Genomic DNA, 21,978 nt, shown 5'->3' with positions numbered 1-21,978 from the left:
ATTTGTTTGTTCCCTTTATTGACGAATTTCCACCACAAATATAATTGTCATTAATGGCATGGTGTTTCCTTTTGAACCAAAGCAGTGTTTACAGGAAGGCAGAATGTACACTCAGTTTATACAGTAAGATTAACAGCCTCTTACAGAACCTGATGACTGATACACAATATTCTTGTCACACTCAAAAAGGTCCTTTACTTTATTTAAGTTGAATCCTGTGGTCCTCCTGATGCACAATCATGTAAAAAAGAAATGTTATGGAATGCAAAACTATGGAAAAATCCCATCTATTGCAAAACAATTCCCACTTTAAGGTGTCGACAGGGACATATACGACCCGACCTTACGTAAACATTTCATATCATCTAAATTGATTATACAGAACATGATGCCTTTCTCATCTATGCATATATTATTCATTTAAAAACAATATTTCCAGTGGTTCAGTTTGTATTGAACTCTTCCACAAAAACGAAAAAAGCATTAGAGGAAAAAAGACGATGCTTATTACGATAAACATGGCTAAAAAAAAGTGTAACAATGGTATGGAATTTTATCCCATCCTACATGCTCTTCCTCACAGTTTTGTTATTAAACGGATGTGTCACATTATTTATGTCCACGATGATGAAGAATAATAAATAATAATTCATTCTATTTAGAGGCGCCTTTCAAAGCACCCAAGGACACCTTACAATTCATAACATATTAGAAGGAAAGGTTTAAGACAGTACAAAAGGACCGTAACAGGGGACATGTTGGGAAACAGGAGACATGTAGTACTTCAGTGATTAGACTGATCTGAACAGGTGGGTTTTAAGGAGGGACTTGAATGTGGGGATTGTGTCAGACTGTCGGATGTGAAGGGGGAGAGGGTTCCATAGTTTGGGAGCAGTGCAGCTAAAAGCCTGAGCCCCCATCGTGACTAGGCGTGGGGTCGGGACAGTTAGCAGGCCAGTAGAGGCGGAGCGGAGGGAGCGAGAGAGAGGGGGTGTAGGAGGTCAGCCAGATAGGTGGGGGCCAGGTTGTGGACGGCTTTGAATGTGAGCAGGAGGGTTTTGAAGTCTCTCCGGTATTTTACAGGTAGCCAATGCAGATGGATGAGGATGGGGGTGATGTTGTCAGAGGATGGGGGTGATGTGGTCAGAGGATGGGGCTGATGTGGTCAGAGGATGGGGCTGATGTGGTTAGAGGATGGGGCTGATGTCAGAGGATGGGGCTGATGTCAGAGGATGGGGCTGATGTGGTCAGAGGATGGGGCTGATGTGGTCAGAGGATGGGGCTGATGTGGTCAGAGGATGGGCTGATGTGGTTAGAGGATGGGGCTGATGTCAGAGGATGGGGCTGATGTGGTCAGAGGATTTGGTGCGGGTCATGATCCGGACAGCAGAGTTCTCAATGATTTGGAGTTTATTGAGGAGTTTGATGGGAAGGCCTAAGGATGGTATTACAGTAGTCAATATGGGATGTGACGAATGCATGAACCAGGACTTCAGTACTGGATTGAGTAAGTTGTGGGTGGAGTCAGGAGATGTTTCGTATATGAAAGAATGCAGTCCGGGTGATTTTTTTTATGTGGGGTGCAAATGAGAGGGAGCAGTCCAGAATGACACCAAGGCTCTTGACCTGGGTAGAGTATGGGACAGGGAAACCGTCTATGATTAGGTCTGGGGCAGAGGGGGGTGGAGCTTTGGAGAGGGTGGATTTGGAGCCAACAAACAGGGCCTCAGTTTTGCTCCTGTTGAGCTTGAGGAAGTTACGGCTCATCCTGCTCCTGATGTCCTGGAGGCAGGTGGTGAGAGAGGTGGGGGGCAGGGCAGCATTGGGTTTGGTAGATATGTAGACCTGTGTGTCGTCCGCATACCAGTGAAATTGGACCTCATGGTGACAGAGGATGGGGCCAGGGGGGAGGAGGGTAAATGATGAAGAGGAGTGGACCAACATCTGACCCCTGGGGGACACCATGTGAAACAGTGGATCAGCTGGACTTGTGATTATTGAGCTGTAGGATGTAAACCAGGAGAGTGCAGCACCAGTGATCCCAATGTCTGCCAGACGTTTGATGAGCAGTGGGTGGGAGATGGTGTCAAAGGCAGATGTGAGGTCGAGGAGGATGAGGATAGTGAGCAGTCCAGAGTCAGTCACACGGAGGAGATCGTTTGTGATTTTGACGAGGGCTGTTTCAGAACTGTGTTTTGGGCGGAAACCGGATTGGAATGGTTCATGGAGGTTGTTTATGTCGAGGTGGGACTGAAGTTGACTGGCGACCACTCTTTCAAGAGTTTTGGAGATGGGCTTGTTATTGTTCAGATCAGCTCCAACAGCACCGGGTTTTTTGGGTAAATATGTGCAGTATTTATATAATAAAAATAAATAAAAACACTTATTGAAAAATAATTGCTCTTTTGCTTAAATATTTATCATTCCCCTTCTTTAGTAGTGCTTGGAAAATATTTGCAGATAAGCATTTTTCCATTATCTAATGGAATAAAAACGTAAAACAACATAAAAGATCCAATAACTTAAGTGCCGTTATATTTGTGCCTTTAAGGGTGGATTTTTCCTTTAAAGGGAGCTGAAGAGACCCCACAGTGAGCATGCACAGAAGAGATAAATATGAAGTAAAGTGAATGTGAAAATAAACCCAGATCTGTATCCTATATGCCCGAGCATTGTGGTAAAAGTGAAAAACCCACTCTAAGTCATAACCACTGGGTTGTAGGCCACAGTCAGAGGGATCAAGACCACCGGCTTCTGTTCGGGGTACGAGTAGGAAATTGAGGTGGAGGTGGGGATACATTCAAGCTGAGATGGCGGGGGCTGAGTCTGGATGATGTACTGAGGAGTGGGTGGGGTCTTGAGCTTGTTTGTAAGGATTGAGCTGCAAATCAAAGCCAAGAACTTTTGGGGAGCAGTGATGAAGAGAGTGAAAAGTGAGTTTTTTTTAAAAGAGAGAAAGGAGGGCATTGGTTAGACCACAAGTAATAACTTTATGAACAACGAGAGACGACAAAATTAAGCATGTTGAAAATGTATGGAGCTGTTTTATTCAACAAGATATACAAGACTCGCTACTCTTTATTGTGTCCACGATTTGCTAATTGCGTAACAGCTAATGCTAATTCAATGCTAGATACTCGTTATACTGCTTTGTGTGAAGTGTAGAGTGTAGTAGTGGACTGTTATAAAATACATTAAGGTACTGTACCTGTGTACAATTTTGAGGAACTGTTCAACAGCTTTAGTTTTGTAATTAATTAATGTAATTGTTTGATAATGTTTTTAATAATAAATAAACAAAAAGCCTTTTTTGTCATTTGCATATTGTTGTCCTTTGTGCTTAACTGTATTAGGTAACATATTTTTTTTAAGTAAACATGTGACTATACAGTAAATACAAAAAGAAAGGTGATATATATCTACATTTTTTGGGTAAATGTTATTCACCAGCCTATTTTAGCAATGTATTTACTGCATTTACATTTTGAAGCATGCGACAGCAGCAACACATCTGCTTACCAATATAACTCCAGTTCCGACGAACAGGCCAATCACCACCGGTGCATTTCTGTTGAAGACCTCAACAATCACCCCAGGACAAGCCTGTAGCACCAAGAAAAAAGGGAATTATTGTCGGTTTAACAGATAAACCTAGAATGTACTTATTTCTAAAGTTAATACAGATCGTAACTCAAAATCCCACAACACTGGAGAGATAAGAGTTAATTGCTAGTATGCTAACAGGCTAAGATAGGCTAACTAAGATATTAAATGGGGCAAATAATCTAAGAAAAAGAGGGAAAGAATATGTTTATTTGTTGCCAGACATGTAAGCCCACATGTTATAGTGTCATAAAAAAGATAACTCAAAATCTTACAACACTGAACAGATAAACAAACTTAGTTTCGTAATAGCTAACTGCTAGCATGCTAACAGTCTAAGATAGCAACAAAGAGACTAAATGTGGTAAATTTTCTAAGAGAAGGAGGAAAGGGTGTTTTTTGTATCCGTTTCAAACACACGTCAACATAATTGTACGTGTCTTTATAAGTGAACACATAATAACTCAAAATCAAACGATACTTGAAAGATATACAAACTTAGTTTTGTCACAGTTAACTGCTAGCATGCTAACAAGAATAATTATTATAGTAAAAGTGGCGAATATTAGAAGGAAAATATGAAAAATAGATGTTAATTTTTGGTCAGTTTACACACACGTTAACTTACATTGTAATAGTGTTTTAAGTGAATACATAATAACTCAAAATCCTACAATACTGGAGGGATATACAAACTTAGTTTTGTCATAGTTAACTGCTAGCATGCTAACAGGCTAAACTATGTTTGTACACTGAACAAAAATATAAACGCAACACTTTTGTTTTTGCTCCCATTTTTCATGAGATGAACTCAAAGATCTAAAACATTTTTTATATACACAAAATAACCATTTCTCTCAAATATTGTTCACAATTCTGAAAAAAATCTGTGATAGTGAGCACTTCTCCTTTGCCGAGATAATCCATCCCACCTCACAGGTATATCAAGATGCTGATTAGACAGCATGATTATTGCACAGGTGTCAGTGTGAGAAAAAGTTTTTAGAGAGTACTTGTCCATGGACAAGTGAGTTTGGCAATTTACTTGTCCGAATACATTTTTCACTTGTCCAGAATGGACACAAATTAAAATTAAATGATTGTGTCCAACCAAAAAAACAACCCTTGAATGATGGGTTAGTTAGTAGACTAAAAGCTTTAGGAATCCAAACTATATAATAAGTACCCTGTATCCAGATTGATGCAAAACAAGTGAAATGTTACCTTTTTAGAGAGATTTAGCAAAATAAACCCACTTCTGGGGTCATTTGGATTTGACCTATCTCTGGCCCTCCTTGGTCGATTTTGATGATTGACATCTCTTTTTAACCGCTAGAGCCAATACAATCGAAGGGAAGTTCCACATACACACACACGTTACCAAATAAGGAGTGACAGTGACGCGTAGCCAAAACAGGAAGCTGTCATACACTCTGGAAGCTATCATTAGCAGCTAATATTAAAACTCCGTTTTTGAAATAAAAATGGAATTATGGATTATCGATACTTTTTTCAAAGTGAAAGGCACATTGGATTAACCTATGGATTAACCTTCAGCCACGTTTTTGTCGTTTTAATGCCATTGAACACAACTTTTGGTCAGAATAACAGCAAAAGGTGAGCATATCTCCGTGTTTTGCTACCTAAAGCTACGTTGTGTGTTGTCTCTATTTGCCTCCCCTGTCGCGAGTTCTGATCGCTCAGTGATGATACTTATATTTCTAGAATCTGTGGAATGTCAGCTTGTTAGCTAAGCTTGTTTGTGCTGACCCAATAAGTATATTGATCGGTATAGCTAGAGTTCTGGGCTAAGTGCGTTAGCATGTTTTCGCTCAGGGCTCATTTAGACGCTTCTTGTGAGACTTGTGTTTTGTTTCGGTAAAAATGGTCCGTATCATCAGTTAGCTGAGTTTCTTCCCGTTATGGTATGACACATTCATAGTTTTAAAAAAAAATATTAAGAAGCCCTGAGAGACAGTGTCGTGAAAAAAAAGCCCCGCCGGCGGGGTCTTTGAGGCTTAACTAAACACAAGTTAACCCACATTGTGTCTTTATGTCGTAACTCAAATTCATACAAGCTTGGATTTGTCCTAGTAAATTAGCATGCTAACAGGCTAAATTACGACAGTAAACTGCTAAGTGGCATTAAAGTAACTTACATCCATCTTGATGTGTTCCCAAAAGGAGTCTGGGTCGGGACAGGTTTCCTTAGCAAAGTCTAACAACGTCACCCCGGTCGCTCCACAGCAGTGAAGCTACAGAGGAACGAGATGAAGGGAGATTTAAAACACTGACAATTAAATAAATAAGAATCACAACCACATATTTTACATCTCACATTATATAATCAATGTAGAAGTAAATAAAGACATGAGTAATAAGAAAATATACTGTCATTTGGACACATTTTCAATTATATAAATAAGGCAATGAATTAAGAGATTTTTTAAACTCAAAATATATTATTAGATACTCATTTTAGTTATATTTTTGGAGAGTTTTTATTGATAACATATGTTTTTGTTGGGGTTATTTATTAGTGAAATAGCACTTTTAAATTCAATTAAATTATTTTTCAAATCAATTATTTAAAGAAAATGTTGGTTCATTTGTGTATTTACACAATTTATTACATTTAAATCATTTATTTCATACCGTCTTTATTTTACATTTTATAAAAAAATACTCTGATTCGGTGTGAGGAGTAATTCATGTTGCCATCTCAAGTCTGAAACAATATAAGACAAACAACAATTTTGAATTAAAATTGTAATCTTCTTCCAATTCCAATGATTAAGATTACAAATACAATAAAGTGCTTACCAGTTTTTGGATGAATGTGAGAGTGACAGCAAGAACTGGGTCGCTGTTAGCCACATACAGCAAATATATGCTAGAGTAGAACTCCCCCATTCTCAATCCAATCTGAAAAATAAAACACAATTTCATGAACATACATAAAGTATTTGCATTTTAAACATTTATTCTTCTCTTGTTTGTTTTCCTTCCATCTTACCTCCACCTTCCTGGAATAAGCAATCACTCCAAAAACAACCACAGCAACTGCCAGGATGGTCACCAGGACCGAAAACTACACAGAGAGGAAGTCGACTTCTTGAGAAACTGAAGGATATTTATACCTTCTCTGTTCCTCGCTTGCATGTGGAACTTTCTCAATCGGAAACTGAGAAAATAATGCTCCTTTTCAGGTTGTTATGTTTGCATATTAGACAAAGGAAACACCATATCAAAAAGTGAGTTCTGCACTAGTTACAGTAAGCCAGTTGTGTAAGGCAGGCTTTTGCAATCACATGAAATGGCTGTATACACAGAAGTCACTGTGTTAAGAAGTCTCACCGTTAGAAGAGCGCATCGTTTCTCGTTGCAGGCGCCGTAAACTCCAAACACGACGACGATCAGCATCACTAAGCCCGTGATAATCAGGACAGTCACCGCTTTAAAAAATATATAAAGATCTGTGATTAAATATGTTTCAGACACACAATATGTTTATTCTGGTGAAATCATGCCACATATGTACTGACCAATAACGAATGCACTTGAGTTGAATTCCTCAATTTCAAAGAGAGCTCTGGTTCCATCGCTGAACCTCAGCCACAGGCCCAGACCCAGGAACACAAACCCCACCAGCTGCACAACCACAGAAAACCACAAAGAACAACCACAGTGTGAATGTGCATCAGACACAAAGCTTCACACGGTTTCACATTCAGATTTATGGTTTTGGCCACTGCTGTATTTTCGGGATGTTTCACACTGTGTGGTATAAGAGGTGTCATGTAAAAGTGCAGAATGAAACCAACAGGGACGTAGAGGCACACTAACAACTGTCAAACCACAAAATACTCACAAACACAAGGCAACATTTTATCTTTAAATATATTAACCACACCAACAACTTTAACACGACATTCTGTAACATCCCGTCATGTCTGCTAATTTATGTCATGTTTAGTTAATCAGGTTCACAGGGGCGGTTCCAGGGGGGGCCATTGCCCCCCTAACACTGACCTGTGGCCCCCCTAACAATGAAAAGTCATTTTTTTCGTTTTTTAAAAATGTGTATTCTCTGGTACTCGGTTTGCCAAAAACCGCAGGATTTTGTTGCTGTAATGTAAGATTGTGCAGACACCCTTATGTAAAGTAGAGATGTAACTGTTCATTGCCTTTATTTTTATATAAATATGGTGTTAGTGCAAACATTGCACTATAACTTAAGCTGAAGCTAACAGTAATAACTATAAGATGTATCTGAAATAAATAAGTGTACTGAAACAAATACCAATAACTGTATTGCATTGTTTTGTTATGCGCAATTACTTCATACTGTCTAGTTCTCTTTTTCGTCTTGCATTTATTGTGCCCCCCTCAGAAAATAACTGGCCCCCCCAGTGGCCCCCCCAGTCAAATTGGTCTAGAACCGCCACTGCAGGTTCATGTTATTTGTTTCATGTTTAGTTCAGGTTAGATTTATGTTTATCAAGTCTCTTTGTTCACCTGTCTAGTCCTTTCACTGCACTTCCTGATTTATTTTGTACTTAACTTTCTCTCTCGTTTCAGAGCTCTCCTGCCCTTGTGTCTTCCTCCCCGTGTGGTTGTCAGCCCCTCCCTTGATTGTGACCACCTGTGTCCCATTACCTCGTTTATATATAGTCCTCGTCTCCCTTTATCCTGTGCCAGTTCGTCTTGTGCCTTGTGCCAACAAGAGAGCCAGCTTCTCACGCCAAGAGACTTTTGTTGCTAGTATTCAGTCGAGTTTATTTGTTCCCATGTTTGCAGTTTGCTTTTCTACGTCATGAGTGTTTTTTTTTGTAATCTTTATCTTAAAGGGGACCTATCATGCAAAATGCACTTTTTGATGTCTTTTATACATGAATATGTGTCCCTGGTGTGTCAGGGAACTCACGCAGCGTCAGAAAATAAAACCCTCTCTCTTTTCCTCCGCTACCCAAATCTCTAAAACGAGGGATCAACGGAGCTGATCCAGATTTGGCGTCCGATTTGACGTCATATCGGCAATGCACAGTGGCGGCGCCAGGGTATGGCTGGGGTAGGCTACAGCCATACCAAGAAATGGCTCAGCCCCACCTTAGCCCCACCATGAAAAATTATGTTAAAGTGAGCAAATTAAATAATAAGCAAAATGCTAAATGTTGAGAAAACGGCTTGCGAAAATGTACGGGTCGTGTCCACAACACACAAACTGATCCTGCTGTAACAACAACAAGTGCACGTTACTGATACAATATGGTTGAGACCATTCGGGGTTATGCTAGAAGAGGGGTGCAAGGAATAGTCTAAGTAGTGGGGGAGTTTTATTCACTAAAGGTGTGGAAATTCTCTGGCGTTATAATATCAGCACGGCCGCGGTCAGATCAAAATGCCTCAGAATGCAATTTGAATAGACCTACAGCCAATCAGAGCAACGAAACGTTGGGTCTGCGTCATGCCTTACTGATTGAGATCGATCGGAACCGCCATTCAGTATCCCCATTGGATCTTCAACATGTATGTCATTCATCACGTTCACAGGGATCCCTTTTTATTTACTACAAGACAAATGTGCCGTTTTATTTCATGCAGTTCCATTTTGATTGAGACAGGGAAATAATCTAAACCTCACGCGTGGCGTTTCACTGTCAAGGGGGGCGATATAGCGTGTATGTAATTACATTGCAAATACTGACTTGAGCCCCACCACTGTATGGGTTAGCCCTACCATAGATTACCCAACACAAATACTCTGGCGCCGCCACTGGCAATGCAGACCCTCGCCACTATCAGAAACGTTGCTATCAGAAACAATGCCCGACTGTTTTGGACGTAATATGTGACCTGCTCCATCGAAATCAGTCGCATTGACCCGAAAACACATTTTGAGTTGTATACACTGCTGGAAAGAGGAGATTCCTAGCTTTCTAATGATATCAGGATTGTTGTTGTACTCCAAATATTAAGCGAAATATGTCACATTATATAATGATTGTCATTTTGAGAAAAAGGCCTTCAAAGTTTTATCTTCTCTGGAATCCATCGATCTGATTGGTTATTAAATGATCAATGTACTACGGAGGGAAGATATTTTTGTTTGGAGGGGAAGCTCGCGAGTGTGTGTGTGTATACGTGTGTGTGTGTGTTTGTGTAATTTTGCGTTTGTGTGTATTGTGTTTGTTTCCCGGGGGAAACACTCACGAGAAACACCGCTGTTGTTATGCCTGCTGTGACGTTTGTTCTCCGCTTGTAATTATGCTGAAGCTTCAAAGTTGTATTGATCATCTGAATTTGCTGAAAAAAGTTGAATATTCTGAAAGCCAAGACTTTGTTTAATTGAAATCAGATGAAAACAAACTGTAACGGACCCTGCCGTGTTATCTATGATTACTATCAGGGGCGGCGGGTGCTGTAGGCTAGGGAAGGATAAGCCTTCCCAAATATTTGTGTCACTGCATCCTGGTAAAAATAAAAATATAATGTATAATGTTTGTGTCTTTGACATTAGCGCTGCTATGCAGCCACCTGTGCCCTGTACTACGAAGCCAGTTCAACAGACCCTGGATATGTTTGAGTTATCTTAACTAACCCTAATAAACGAGATCTCGCTAAGCGGTCCTACGACGCTGGTTATCAACTCGGTAAATCAAGCCAGGGTTTCTCTCACCAGCTGAGAGCGCGTTCACGTGAAAGGGGCGGGGTTAGCTACATTTGACCAATCACAAATAGGGACAGCGCAGCGTCATACTTCATTAATGAAAAGTAACTAATATTAGACAAATATGAACTTTAACCATCCATGACTTAAACATATAATCCAGGATACAAGCCACAGAGTTGCACCTGCAAGGTGAATATAGAACAACTGGTTAAACAATAACTACAGAGTGTTTGAAAGCGTACAACAGTTTTATGATATCACTGCCCCATCTAAGACACGGGTGGATCTGTCTTGAATTACATTTGAGTTGAGTGTTTAGTCAACTTAATGTGTTGCTTAAAATAATACTTCTGCATACAGTATGTGACAATGTAGGTGATGCACGGCCATACGGCTCGAGAAGCTGACTCAGATAAGGAAATGTGATATATTATGATATTATATCTGAATGATAAAGTGCGACACGTCGGCGTCTTCTCTGCATACGACAGTTTAAACTGTATTTCCTTTCTCCTGTAATATGACTTGATAGATTTAAACTCCCACACTGAGCTCTGATTGGTCAGCAGGCGGTGCTTTCACTGAGTTGATCTCTTTTCTATAGACGCCGGAGCCAGGCAGTGTCAGGTAAAAAAAAGTTATTTAGCCTTCCCAAACCTGAGCCTCACGCGCCGCCTATGATTACTATACTCTTACATTGATAATGTCAGCCGGAGGGAGGGGGGGCGGGCGCTGCGGAAGAGCAGATTGCGAGTGAGAGGTGCCTGTCTTCTTCCCTTTACAAGCTTCAAACATGTATTTATCGTGTGATTTTGGAAATTAAAGTTTCATATTCTGAAAGCCAAGACTTTGTTTGTTTAAAATCAAACAAAACCTCCGAACCCCGATTTTTTTTTACGTAAATCCACGTTTATTTTGAAATGAGCCGTTGCGACTTCCGACTGATTTCGATAGAGCGGGTCACATATGGTCTGTGTTTACATTAGCAAGCATCGCTAACACTCAGAGCTAACCTGTACTGGAGAGAGCATGTGTGTGAAGAAGCAGGAAATAAAAAGGAACTCACCTAACTGCTTATCTTTCTTACAGTGCAGACGCTTTTTCTGCTTGCTCTTGCCTCTGCTTACTTTTTATGCTGATTTTCCTATTCTTATTCTCTGAAAACTTCGAGCAGCAGCTCCTGGACATTAACTTATCACTGGGACAATTCATCTTCGTAAATAGACGGAGGGTTTCAGCCATATTTCAACATTTTTACGACGACCTCAGTCTTACAGTAGCGTGGCCTAGCAACAGCTAAAGCCTGGTAGGCTGCTGCATGCTATTTAGCTTAAGCTAGTTGGTAGCAAAATGCCTCCGTTCTCTACAGATGACTTCCACAAACTTATACAGAAGATGGCTGTGTTGGAAATGAAAATGCAACGGTTGGAAGTTAACGTGGAAGTGAATGGACTATGTCGTGGGAATGACACCACTTTACCAGTGTTGCAAAATAATGGAAAAGGGTATGCTAACTCACAGCTAGTTAGCAGCTACAAGGATTCCAAGAAACAGGAGGGCTGTGTACTGGGTAATAAATCTACAAGTGGTAGTCCTCCCTGGAACTCTCTGGGTGCAAAGCCTAAGAGTAAATCATTTCCATGGGATTTGGGAGGACGGATAACAGGCAGAGCCCAGAGCTCCGAAATCTGTGATGCAACCGGCTGGCCTGCATTGTTATCACCCAGGAAGAGCGCCTCTTCAACCCCTATTCATACTAGGAAACAGCAGTGGACAGCTGCTAAAGGGAGAATTACAAACAATCCTCCTAAACCACCAAGTGTGTGCCAATCCAGAACAGATACGCTCCGCTGACCGAGAGCCGGAGATCTCTTTCTGATGACCTGGATAACCCGTCCTCTTCACACAGCAGGGTAAGGACCAATAGCTACTCCAAAAGTAAAAGGCTAGAGGGAAAGCTAACGACTGGGCCTGAAACTCTGATTGTGGGTGACTCTGCTGTAAGAGATGTAAAAGGTCTGTGTAGTAAGAACAACACCAAAGTACTCTGTTTTCCCAAGGATGTGGTCTCTGACTTGGCTGAGAAGATCCTGCATATTGGGGCTGAACATCCGACTGTGAAGAATGTGGTACTGCACATTGGAACAAATGATGTTGTGAAACAACAGTCAGAAGTGCTGAAAAAAAGACTTTAAATGTTTGTTGGAAACTGCCAGCTCTCTAAATGCAGAGGTGTTCATCAGTGGCCCTCTAGCGCCAGTCAGAAGAGGAGTGGAGAGATTCAGCAGATTGTTTGCACTGAACACCTGGCTTTCAACTGTCTGTACTGACCATTCTGTCCATTTTATTGACAATTTTAACTTTTTCTGGGATCGCAGACATCTTTTCAAGGCAAATGGAGTTTGTCTGAACAAATCAGGAGTGAAATTGTTTATCTCTAACATATTCAACTGCCTGCGTCATCAATCTGTTCCCTCTGCCAAGGACAAGCGGCATCAATCTGTTCCCTCTGCCAAGGACAAGCGGCAAGAGGAATCAAAACAGGAGAAAGACACATCGTGCAGAAAACCCTGAGGAATTATCACTGCACCCGCCTGAGGAATGTTCTATGAGACACATGGAGGAGTCTCCACTGCCCGTCACCCCCCCCCTTGTCAACGTCTTTGAGGATACTCTTCATTCATCCCCCAGCTCTCTCTACTCTCTGCTCACCCTTTCACCCTCGCCCACCCCCCTGGAGTTCGATGACCGCATGAAGGCGACACGCAGGGCTGGCACCGATTCCTTCCTGGAGTTCAATAACCAAACTAAGGCGATACGCAGGGCTGGCAGCATGTCCTTTACCCCCGCTCCTCAACGACGCCCACCAAAATCACTGAATCAGAGACGCGCACCATCTCCCCCGTCTTCATCAAGAAAGCATCTGCAGTCTCCGAAGCCTGATAAGGATGTGTGTGTACGAAATGCAACAAACTCTTACTGATATGTGCTGGGTCCAGGCTCAAGGGCGTATGGCACTCTCAACTCTTTCCAGGACATGCCGGGGCCCTGCCTGCCTATAGCTTTGCCGATATCTGTGTTGATAGGTAATAGATTAAGAGCGGTGAATCATCTTAGATACACGAAGCGCTCAAACGTTTGTATGAGTTTATCTAATTTAGCAGTGATTCCATGTCAGCCACAGCTTGTTACAAAAACATGACTGATAGTGTGTTTAACAAACTTAAAGGGATAGTGGAAATGGAACCTCAAATAGTTTCGTTTTAACTTATATACAAGCATAATTACGTACCAAAACAATCACATCTGATTAAAAAAATATAATAATTGCCTTACGCATGTTAGAAGCACTTTATTGCAGCTTCCCCGAAGTTTTTTAGAAACGAAATGTTCGACTCAGCCAAACCGGAAGTGACGAAAACTTAGGAAGACGATACGATAACAAACCATGGCGTCTATGCAGAATGAACGTGGAAGGGCAAATATACCAGACAAAGAAGAAGGATTGTACGAGGTATCCAGTGATGATAGCGAGTCAGAAACATCCTCTCGGCTTTCCTACGAAAATGTCGTTTTAGGAACTGAATCTGAATCCGGTTCAGTAAGCGACCATGGTGACAATATTGAGCCAGACGATGGACCATTACGTCCTTATTTGTTCGAGCCCGAGCCCGAGGTGATGGTTCACGGCATGGGCAATGGCGAGGATGACCAGGACCAGGCGCCAGATGATGCACCCCTACGCACAAATAATCTTGACTGGTAGGTCCCTAAGCATAGCTCACGCATCTTAAGATCACCTGTAGCCTTTACAAATATTAATCATTGTTAACCAGTTAAGCCCGAAGGTCCCCCCAGTGGACCCCTCCCACAGGAGTTTTTTTTCTCTCACATGTCTCAGGGCTTCTTAACATTTATGAAACTATTAATGTTTCATACCCTTTTAAAGGTAAGAAACTCCGCTAACTGACAATAAGAACAATTGTTAGCTAGAAAAAACACAAGAGTAATACCAAGCCTTTGAATTAGCATTGAGCGAAACAATGCTAACGCTTTTTTACACACAACACACGGAAGAAATGCCCTTATTACTATCTTAACTGCACAAACAAGATATACGATTTAAAGCTGAGACTCCACACATGTAATGTCATCACTGTAAGACCTCGAATTCCTGGAGCTATCAGCCAGAAAAGAGAAAGTAAACAACATCCGGTTCCAAAAATATTACAATAATTACGTCTTACCTTTTTTGATTTGTCATCAAAAGTTGTGTTCAACGGAATAAAAACGCATCTCAAGGTTAATCCAATGTCGTTGTGTCACGTAGATTTTTTTACTGATAATCAATCATCATATTCTCGAAACAATCCTCAGTAAAATGACGGGAGCACACGACTGCCGAATTACTCGTCAGCTTCGGCTCCGTGAAGTTTGCCCGTGTTATCTGAACAAATTTCACCCACTGACGACGAATGGCTGGGTTCTTGGAAACGCATGCGTCGATACGCCATTCTCTGCATTTGCTGTCGCACTACAGCCATACAAAACACATCTATTCATTCACATAATAAAGGTCGGCTATTCACATGCAAATGCTATTGAATGTCCGCCATTGTTTGTGCCCGTCTTCCTATGCTCTCGTCATCACCCGAAGATTCCCGACGATTCCCGAAGTATTTCGTTTCATTGAGAGGGCGCAGTAAAATTGAAAATAAAATGAAACGAGGCGCATGAAATTAAAAAAAATTGTTTATTATGCTTATTTTTAATAAAAATACATAAGTTAAACCCAAAATTCGCGGATTTCCACTATCCCTTTAAACTAGCTTTATTAAATGTCAGGTTTTTGGCAGGAAAAACATTTTTAATCAATGATTTTATCACTGAGCACAATCTCGATTTTATGTTTTTAACAGAAACTTGGATTGAACAAAATAACAGTGCAGCTGTTCTTATCGAATCAACCCCCAACTTTAGTTTTTATGAGTCAGGAAAGAATGCATAAGAAAGGGGGTGGAGTTGCTATTCTGGTTCAATGATTCCCTTCAATGCAGGAAGACATCGTATGGAAACTTTGGATTCTTTTGAATATGTGGCCCTTCAGCTGAAAGTGCTCCTCTCGAGCTCTGTTCCTAAATATCTATAGACCACCCAAATACTGTGCAAGCTTTTTTGATGACTTTACTGAACTGCTGTCTATAGTGTGTATTGACTTGACCGTCTAGTCATTGTGGTGATTTTACATCCATGTTGACAAACCCCCAGGACAGAGGGGCAAAATAACTGTTTTGTGTTCTTGATAGCTATGGACTGACTCAGCATGTGACGGAGCCCACGCACAATAAGGGGCACACTCTGGACTTAATTATCTCAAAGGGTCTGAATATTTCTAAGGTTGTGGTGACTGATGTTGCCCTCTCTGACCATTCCTGTGTTTTTCTTTGAGAGCTCTATTTCTGTTCACAAAATGTTCAAAAAGAGATAACCACAAAGCGATATTTAACTGAAAATACTAGAGAAATGTTTACTCAGAATTTTTCTTCCACACTTGCCCCTGCTAACATCTCAGTAAATGAGCTAGTAGATCATTTTAATTCAAAAATTAAAAATGTTATAGATGCCATTGCTCCAACTAAGGTAAAGGAAGTGACTGGGAAGAAAATATCTCCATGGAGAAAGGCCATGAGCGTGAAAACAGAAAAAAGAGAATGTCGAAAAGCTGAACGCAGGTGGCGAAAAACAAATCTCCAGGTTCACTTTGAAATCTATAAAGAGAGACTTGGCCTTTATAATTTGGAATTGAAAAACGCACGACAATCGTTCTTCTCTGACATCATTACCAAAAACAAAAACAACGCACGTGCCTTGTTTGCTACCGTCGATAGACTGACTACCCCCAAGTGTCAGTAGCCTCTGAATTTCTATCCACCAGGGCGTGCAATGATTTTGCCTCCTTTTTCACTGACAACATTCAGAAAATCAGACAAGCAGTCAGTGCCTCTGCATCAGGAACAGCAAATGTGTTGTCTCTGTGTCCACCTAATATCAATTCAAACACCATGACACAATTCCATCAGATTAATGATAAAAACCTAGAGGACATTATACAACTTCTGAAATCCTCCTCCTGCTGCCTTGATGTTATTCCAACAGGATTTTTCAAGGATGTTTTGCCTTGCATGGCCTCAGATCTACTTCATATAGTAAACAAATCTCTTCACTCAGGTATTTTTCAACAGGCCCTGAAAACTGCAGTCATTAAACCGCTCTTAAAAAAGAATAATCTAGATGCTTCAGTAATGAACAATTACAGGCCCATATCAAACCTCCCATTTCTAGGTTAAATCATTGAAAAAGTTGTTTTTCAACAGTTGAGTAATTTCTTGCATTTAAATAACTGTTTCGATGTGTTCCAGTCAGGCTTTCGTCCAAACCACAGCACTGAGACTGCTCTTGTAAGGTCTTTAATGACATCCACTTAAACACAGACAGTGGCAGAACTTCAGTGTTAGTATTATTAGATCTCAGTGCTGCGTTTGACACTGTTGACCACAGCATATTACTAGACCGACTGGAAAACTGGGTGGGACTTTCGGAAACAGTTCTGAATTGGTTTGAATCCTATTTAAAGGACAGAAACAACTTTGTTTCTATAGGTAAATACTAGGGCTGTCAGTCGATTAAAATAGTTAATCGCGATTAATCGCAAATTAATCGCAAATTAATCGCACATTTTTTATCTGTTCTAAATGCACCTTAGAGGAATATTTTTCAAGTTTTTAACACTCTTATCAACATATGAGTGGACAAATATGCTTTATGCTAATGTTTATTATCATTTGAACAATGACAAATATTCTCATGAATATTAAACACAACAACCTCTGAACATTACAAATATTCGCCTCAATTCAACCTGGAAACCTCTCATACAATACAAAGTGTGTGTGTGGTGTGTGTGGTGTGTGGTGTGTGTGTGTGTGTGGGTGTGTGGTGTGTGTGTGTGTGTGTGTGTGTGTGAGTGAGTGCGCGTGCATGTGTGCGTGCGTGTGATGGAGGCATATGCTCGAACGGGAGCTGCCTGGACGCTGCAATCATGTTGCGCACATTATCCGTGCTGAGTGTGCTGACTTTTCGTACAATGTCCCACTGTCTGGCTTCCTGCATAAAGTCAAGTGCTCGGCGCAGTTGTCGGCGAAATGTCGCTCCTCTGTTTTCATTGAAACAGCTCCTTATATCCGTTAGCGCAACTAGCTAGCACCAGATGCTAACAACAACAATACACGTAAGGTCTCTCTCTCGCTCGCACGCGCCACACATACACACACCCTCCCGGTCCTCCCGATGGCCAGTCGGTGCCTGCTGGTGAGCGTGGAAGTGTGGTCTGCCGCAAGCGGACGGCAGGAGCGGGGCTGTCAGCATCAGCTTGTAGATGGTATTTAAACTCGATGCGCTTTGAAACTATGGGGCGGCCGAGGACAAAAAATACACATGCGTTAATCGCGTTAAAATAATTAGTGGCGTTAATTTTTTTTGTGTTAACGCGTTATTAACGCGATAACTTGACAGCCCTAGTAAATACACATCTGAGTTGACAAATATGACATGTGGGGTTCCTCAAGGCTCCATCTTGGGGCCTCTTCTTTTTAACATCTACATGCTACCACTGGCTCAGATAATGAAAAACAACAAAATAAGTTACCATAGCTATGCAGATGACACACACATTTACGTAACAATTTCACCAGGAGACTATGCTCCAATTCAAACACTGAGTAAGTGCATTGAACAAATCAATGACTTTCTCCAATTAAACAAAGATAAAACTGAGGTAATGGTTTTTGGAGCGAAGGCAGAACGTATAAAAGTTAGCGCTGAGCTTCAGTCTGCAATGTTCAAAACAACAGATAAAGCCAGAAATCTAGGTGTAGTCATGGACTCTGACCTGAGTTTCAACAGTCACATTAAAACAGTTACTAAATCAGCCTACTATCACCTAAAGAACATATCTAGGATTAAAAGACTAATGTCACAGCAGGATTTGGAAAAACTTGTCCATGCTTTTATCTTTAGTAGACTCGACAATGGTGTCTTCACAGGTCTCACTAAAAAAGCTATTAGAAAGCTGCAGCTGATTCAGAACGCCGCTGCTCGAGTCCTCACTAACACTAAGAAAGTGGATCACATCACTCCTGTTCTGAAGTCTTTACACTGGCTTCCTGTGTGTCAAAGAATAGATTTCAAAATACTGCTGCTGGTTTATAAAGCACTGAATGGTTTAGGCCCAAAATACATTTCTGACCTCCTGCTAAATTATGAACCATCCAGATCTCTCAGGTCTTCAGGGACTGGTCAGCTTTCTGTCCCCAGAGTCAGAACTAAACATGGTAAAGCAGCGTTCAGTTATTATGCTCCAAATATCTGGAACAAACTCCCAGAAACCTGCAGGTCCACTGCAACTCTGACTATTTTTAAATCCAGGCTGAAGACTTTTCTTTTTGTCGCTGCTTTTAATTGAACTATTCATATCTTAGACTGCACTGTAACTTTTATCACTGTAACTTTTATCCATGTATTTTTTCTTTTAATGTTTATTTTATTAGCTTTTCTTTTAATGACTGATTTTAAATGCCATTTTCTTAATGTCTTTCATTTTTTGTAAAGCACTTTGAATTGCCTTGTGTTGAAAAGTGCTATATAAATAAACTTGCCTTGCCTTGCCTTGCCTTGTGGTAAACCTGAGAGAGAAAAAGTATTTGAGCTTCATACTGTTTCAGAAATAATCCTTGAAGTGGTTTGGAACATGATATGGCGATGATATACATTGTTTTTTAAAGCTTTATACCCAGAACCAGCACTTTTGAAACAGGAAGTGAAATAGAGGGATATGAGGCATGGCTATAATGGATGATCTGTTTGGCATTTTGAGCAAACCACTTCATAGACATGTTTTTTATATATTTTTATATATTATCTGAGACCTATGCTATTGCCTAAAAATAGCATGATAGGTGACCTTTAAGTAAAGACCTTTCGAACAGCGAACTTTCTTTTGAGTCGTGCATTTGAGTCCAAAGGTTCATCTCAATGTCCCTCCTCGACTCCTACAGTGCTTCATTAAGAGTAACATATATTAGAGATCATATCATACTCTATAAAAACATTAAAGTGTGTGAAATATACTTACAAATTCAATAACAATGTTTGATTATAAAATAATAACTTACAGTTCTTACTTGTGGTTTTTACAAACACCCACAGAAAGTCAAACATTTAGGATATATACAAATACGGGTAGCATAACTAATACATATTTTAGTGATTTGTGTCTCTCTTCTGTAGGACAAATCAAATAACAACATCCAATACAAAAGTTGATCTGAAACAAGCTCAAATAGCCTACCATAATGAAATGAATCCATCAATTATTATTATTATTGTTATGATTATAATTATAACTTAAATGAAATGTTATACCTGGAAAAACAAATACAGGACCGAAAACAATACATAGAAAACTATAATAAAAGAGATGGACGAAATCATTTCAATGAGAAACTAATTCCCAGGTTTGAAGGGATTTATGTGGAGGGAAGTATAGTGACAGGTGATAAAACTGCGCGCACCAGAAGTAAAGGGCGTTGTTCATGGTGACGCTGGAGTGAACAAGGACATCCCAATTAATACCTGAGGACTCCTCTGTCCTTGCGTCTCTTCCTCGTGTCTCTCGCTCGCGTCTGGTGGAGCTAAGACGGAAAGAAGGGACGCGACGCGAGTGAGGGAAAGGAGGAGGTGAAATATTCAATTGAGATTAACTCCAAGTGATGTTACCTTCCTAACACATTCAGAAAAACCTACAACCATTAGGTTTGCACAGCGTTAAAACTTCAGAACACAATAAAGTAAAAAAAAAAGTGAAGAATTAAAATAGGAAGGATCATCATTTTTAACACACTTACTGCAAAGATGAGGTTGAAAATAAACAGCGTATATTTGCAGAGACGGCCACAATCATCCAGAGCCATGATGCTTATTTTACTGTAAATACAAGAAAAAAACAAATTATTTCCTGACTTATGCATACCTTTTCCAATGCAAGCTTCTACCTATTAAACAAATACACACATATAAATAACAACCACTTTGTGTTATATTTTACGTGTAAATGCCATATTACACCAGTTTTAATATTGCTTCTTCCTGTAAATATATCAGTAATGCAGCCAAAAAAACAACATAAGCTTTAAAATGTTATAAATACCTGGATATCTTTTGACGACTTTAATCCTTGCTGCTATCAGACAGAAAACACAACAGGATTAACACAGTCAACGCAGCGTGCCTTTATTTAATACCCCAACGTGCGTCATGTCCCGCCCCTTCTCATTTGATTGGCTGAAAGGAGTGACGGACATGAGAGACAACCTATAAGCAGGCGTAGGCGTAAAAAGTCTACATGAACAGGGTGGTTATAGTGAAAGTTAAGGAAATGAGATCTCACTGAATGAAAGTGAATGTTGATTTTGTGCATTTTGTGAGTTTTTTCCTACTATAAATAAATAAGAATACAATTTGATTGTTCTGTATTATAGAAATATTTGATTTACATGTTTAAAAAAAGTCCTAGCACTTTTCTGCATTTACTTTTTATTTTATTGTTATTTATTTTTATTTTATTTCCACAAATATCACAGGGATTCAAACACCCATTGCATTTCAACTGCAATCATTTATAATGCAGAATAATAAATGAAAAACTAGTAGTGGATATTTTTTAATTGGTGTAAATGTGAAATATATATAATCATACATAACAACATTGGAAACAAAGGACAGGGAGTGACATCTATTCCTCCCCCTTTCGTTTTCATTTCACACACACACACACACACACACACACACACACACACACACACACACACACAAATAAACAATTAAACAAATAGTATATTTGCCTTTGGCTCATACAATTATAATGAACCACACCCAATTCTGTTCCTGTAAATGTAAACGAATGTGCAACAACACAACCTCTGTTTGTAGCATTTCCTCTACCATGTGTCTTGAAAAACACACATTACCCTGCATTAGAGAGACAGAGAATATATGAAACGGAACAAAACTAAAGTTGAATGAAGTATATTTAGCTTGAGTGTTAAATAGTGATGTCACTTGTCACTTGTCTGCTTGCATTCCCATTACCCAATTAAGTAATTATGTTTCACTTAGTATTGCATCATTCCAAAGGGCTTTACAAACATGCCTTTCTAAAGCACAATTCAAGACTATAGAAAAATCTAATATGTGATAACCAACGAATATATGTGGACTCGTTTATCACGACACTAACTTGTGTTTTTCTCTCAAAGGTCCTGACAGTGACGTGTGAGCAATGGAATAAACATTTTTACACACCTGCACTCTGGTTTTGTTTCATGGAAATGACAGAAACACACAAGTCTTGATGAAGAAAAGGGAAAAAGCCCCGAATGGAATATTTATTAGAAAACGTATTGTGCAAAAACTACAGGGCAAAGACAAAGAGAAGGACAAGAAATACTAAACAAGACACTTGATGCATTTGATCACAAAAATTAGATTGCAAGAGCATGAAGGAATACAAATGTGAATATTGTGGTGGAAAAATTAAAATGATCATGTGTTGACTGTGCTGAGATACAGGTTGGAGTGCTGTAATG

The 21,978-nt window shown here is 40.0% G+C and overlaps 1 protein-coding gene across 2 annotated transcripts; it reads right to left on the bottom strand.

Moving 5' to 3' along the window:
- LOC117542510 (CD9 antigen-like) lies at positions 1 to 20,582 on the bottom strand. 2 transcript variants are annotated; one of them, XM_034210227.1, is made up of 9 exons: positions 20,541 to 20,582; positions 20,239 to 20,317; positions 7,149 to 7,254; positions 6,961 to 7,058; positions 6,620 to 6,694; positions 6,427 to 6,528; positions 5,763 to 5,858; positions 3,520 to 3,603; positions 1 to 2,901 (listed from the first exon to the last, which is right to left on the bottom strand). In XM_034210227.1, exons 2-9 carry the CDS (start codon positions 20,302 to 20,304, stop codon positions 2,698 to 2,700), a joined length of 831 nt encoding a protein of 276 aa, XP_034066118.1. In that variant the 5' UTR covers positions 20,305 to 20,317; positions 20,541 to 20,582; the 3' UTR covers positions 1 to 2,697. The 2 variants fall into 2 exon arrangements, with proteins under 2 accessions (XP_034066118.1, XP_034066117.1); XM_034210226.1 differs by lacking the exon at positions 20,541 to 20,582 and having other exon boundaries at positions 20,239 to 20,319.
- Between the last annotated feature and the right edge of the window lie 1,396 nt (positions 20,583 to 21,978).

The sequence above is a fragment of the Gymnodraco acuticeps genome, unplaced genomic scaffold (genome assembly GCF_902827175.1).
Source record: "Gymnodraco acuticeps unplaced genomic scaffold, fGymAcu1.1, whole genome shotgun sequence".
NCBI lineage: Eukaryota > Metazoa > Chordata > Actinopteri > Perciformes > Bathydraconidae > Gymnodraco > Gymnodraco acuticeps.
This window is presented reverse-complemented; position numbering and strand designations above follow the sequence as displayed.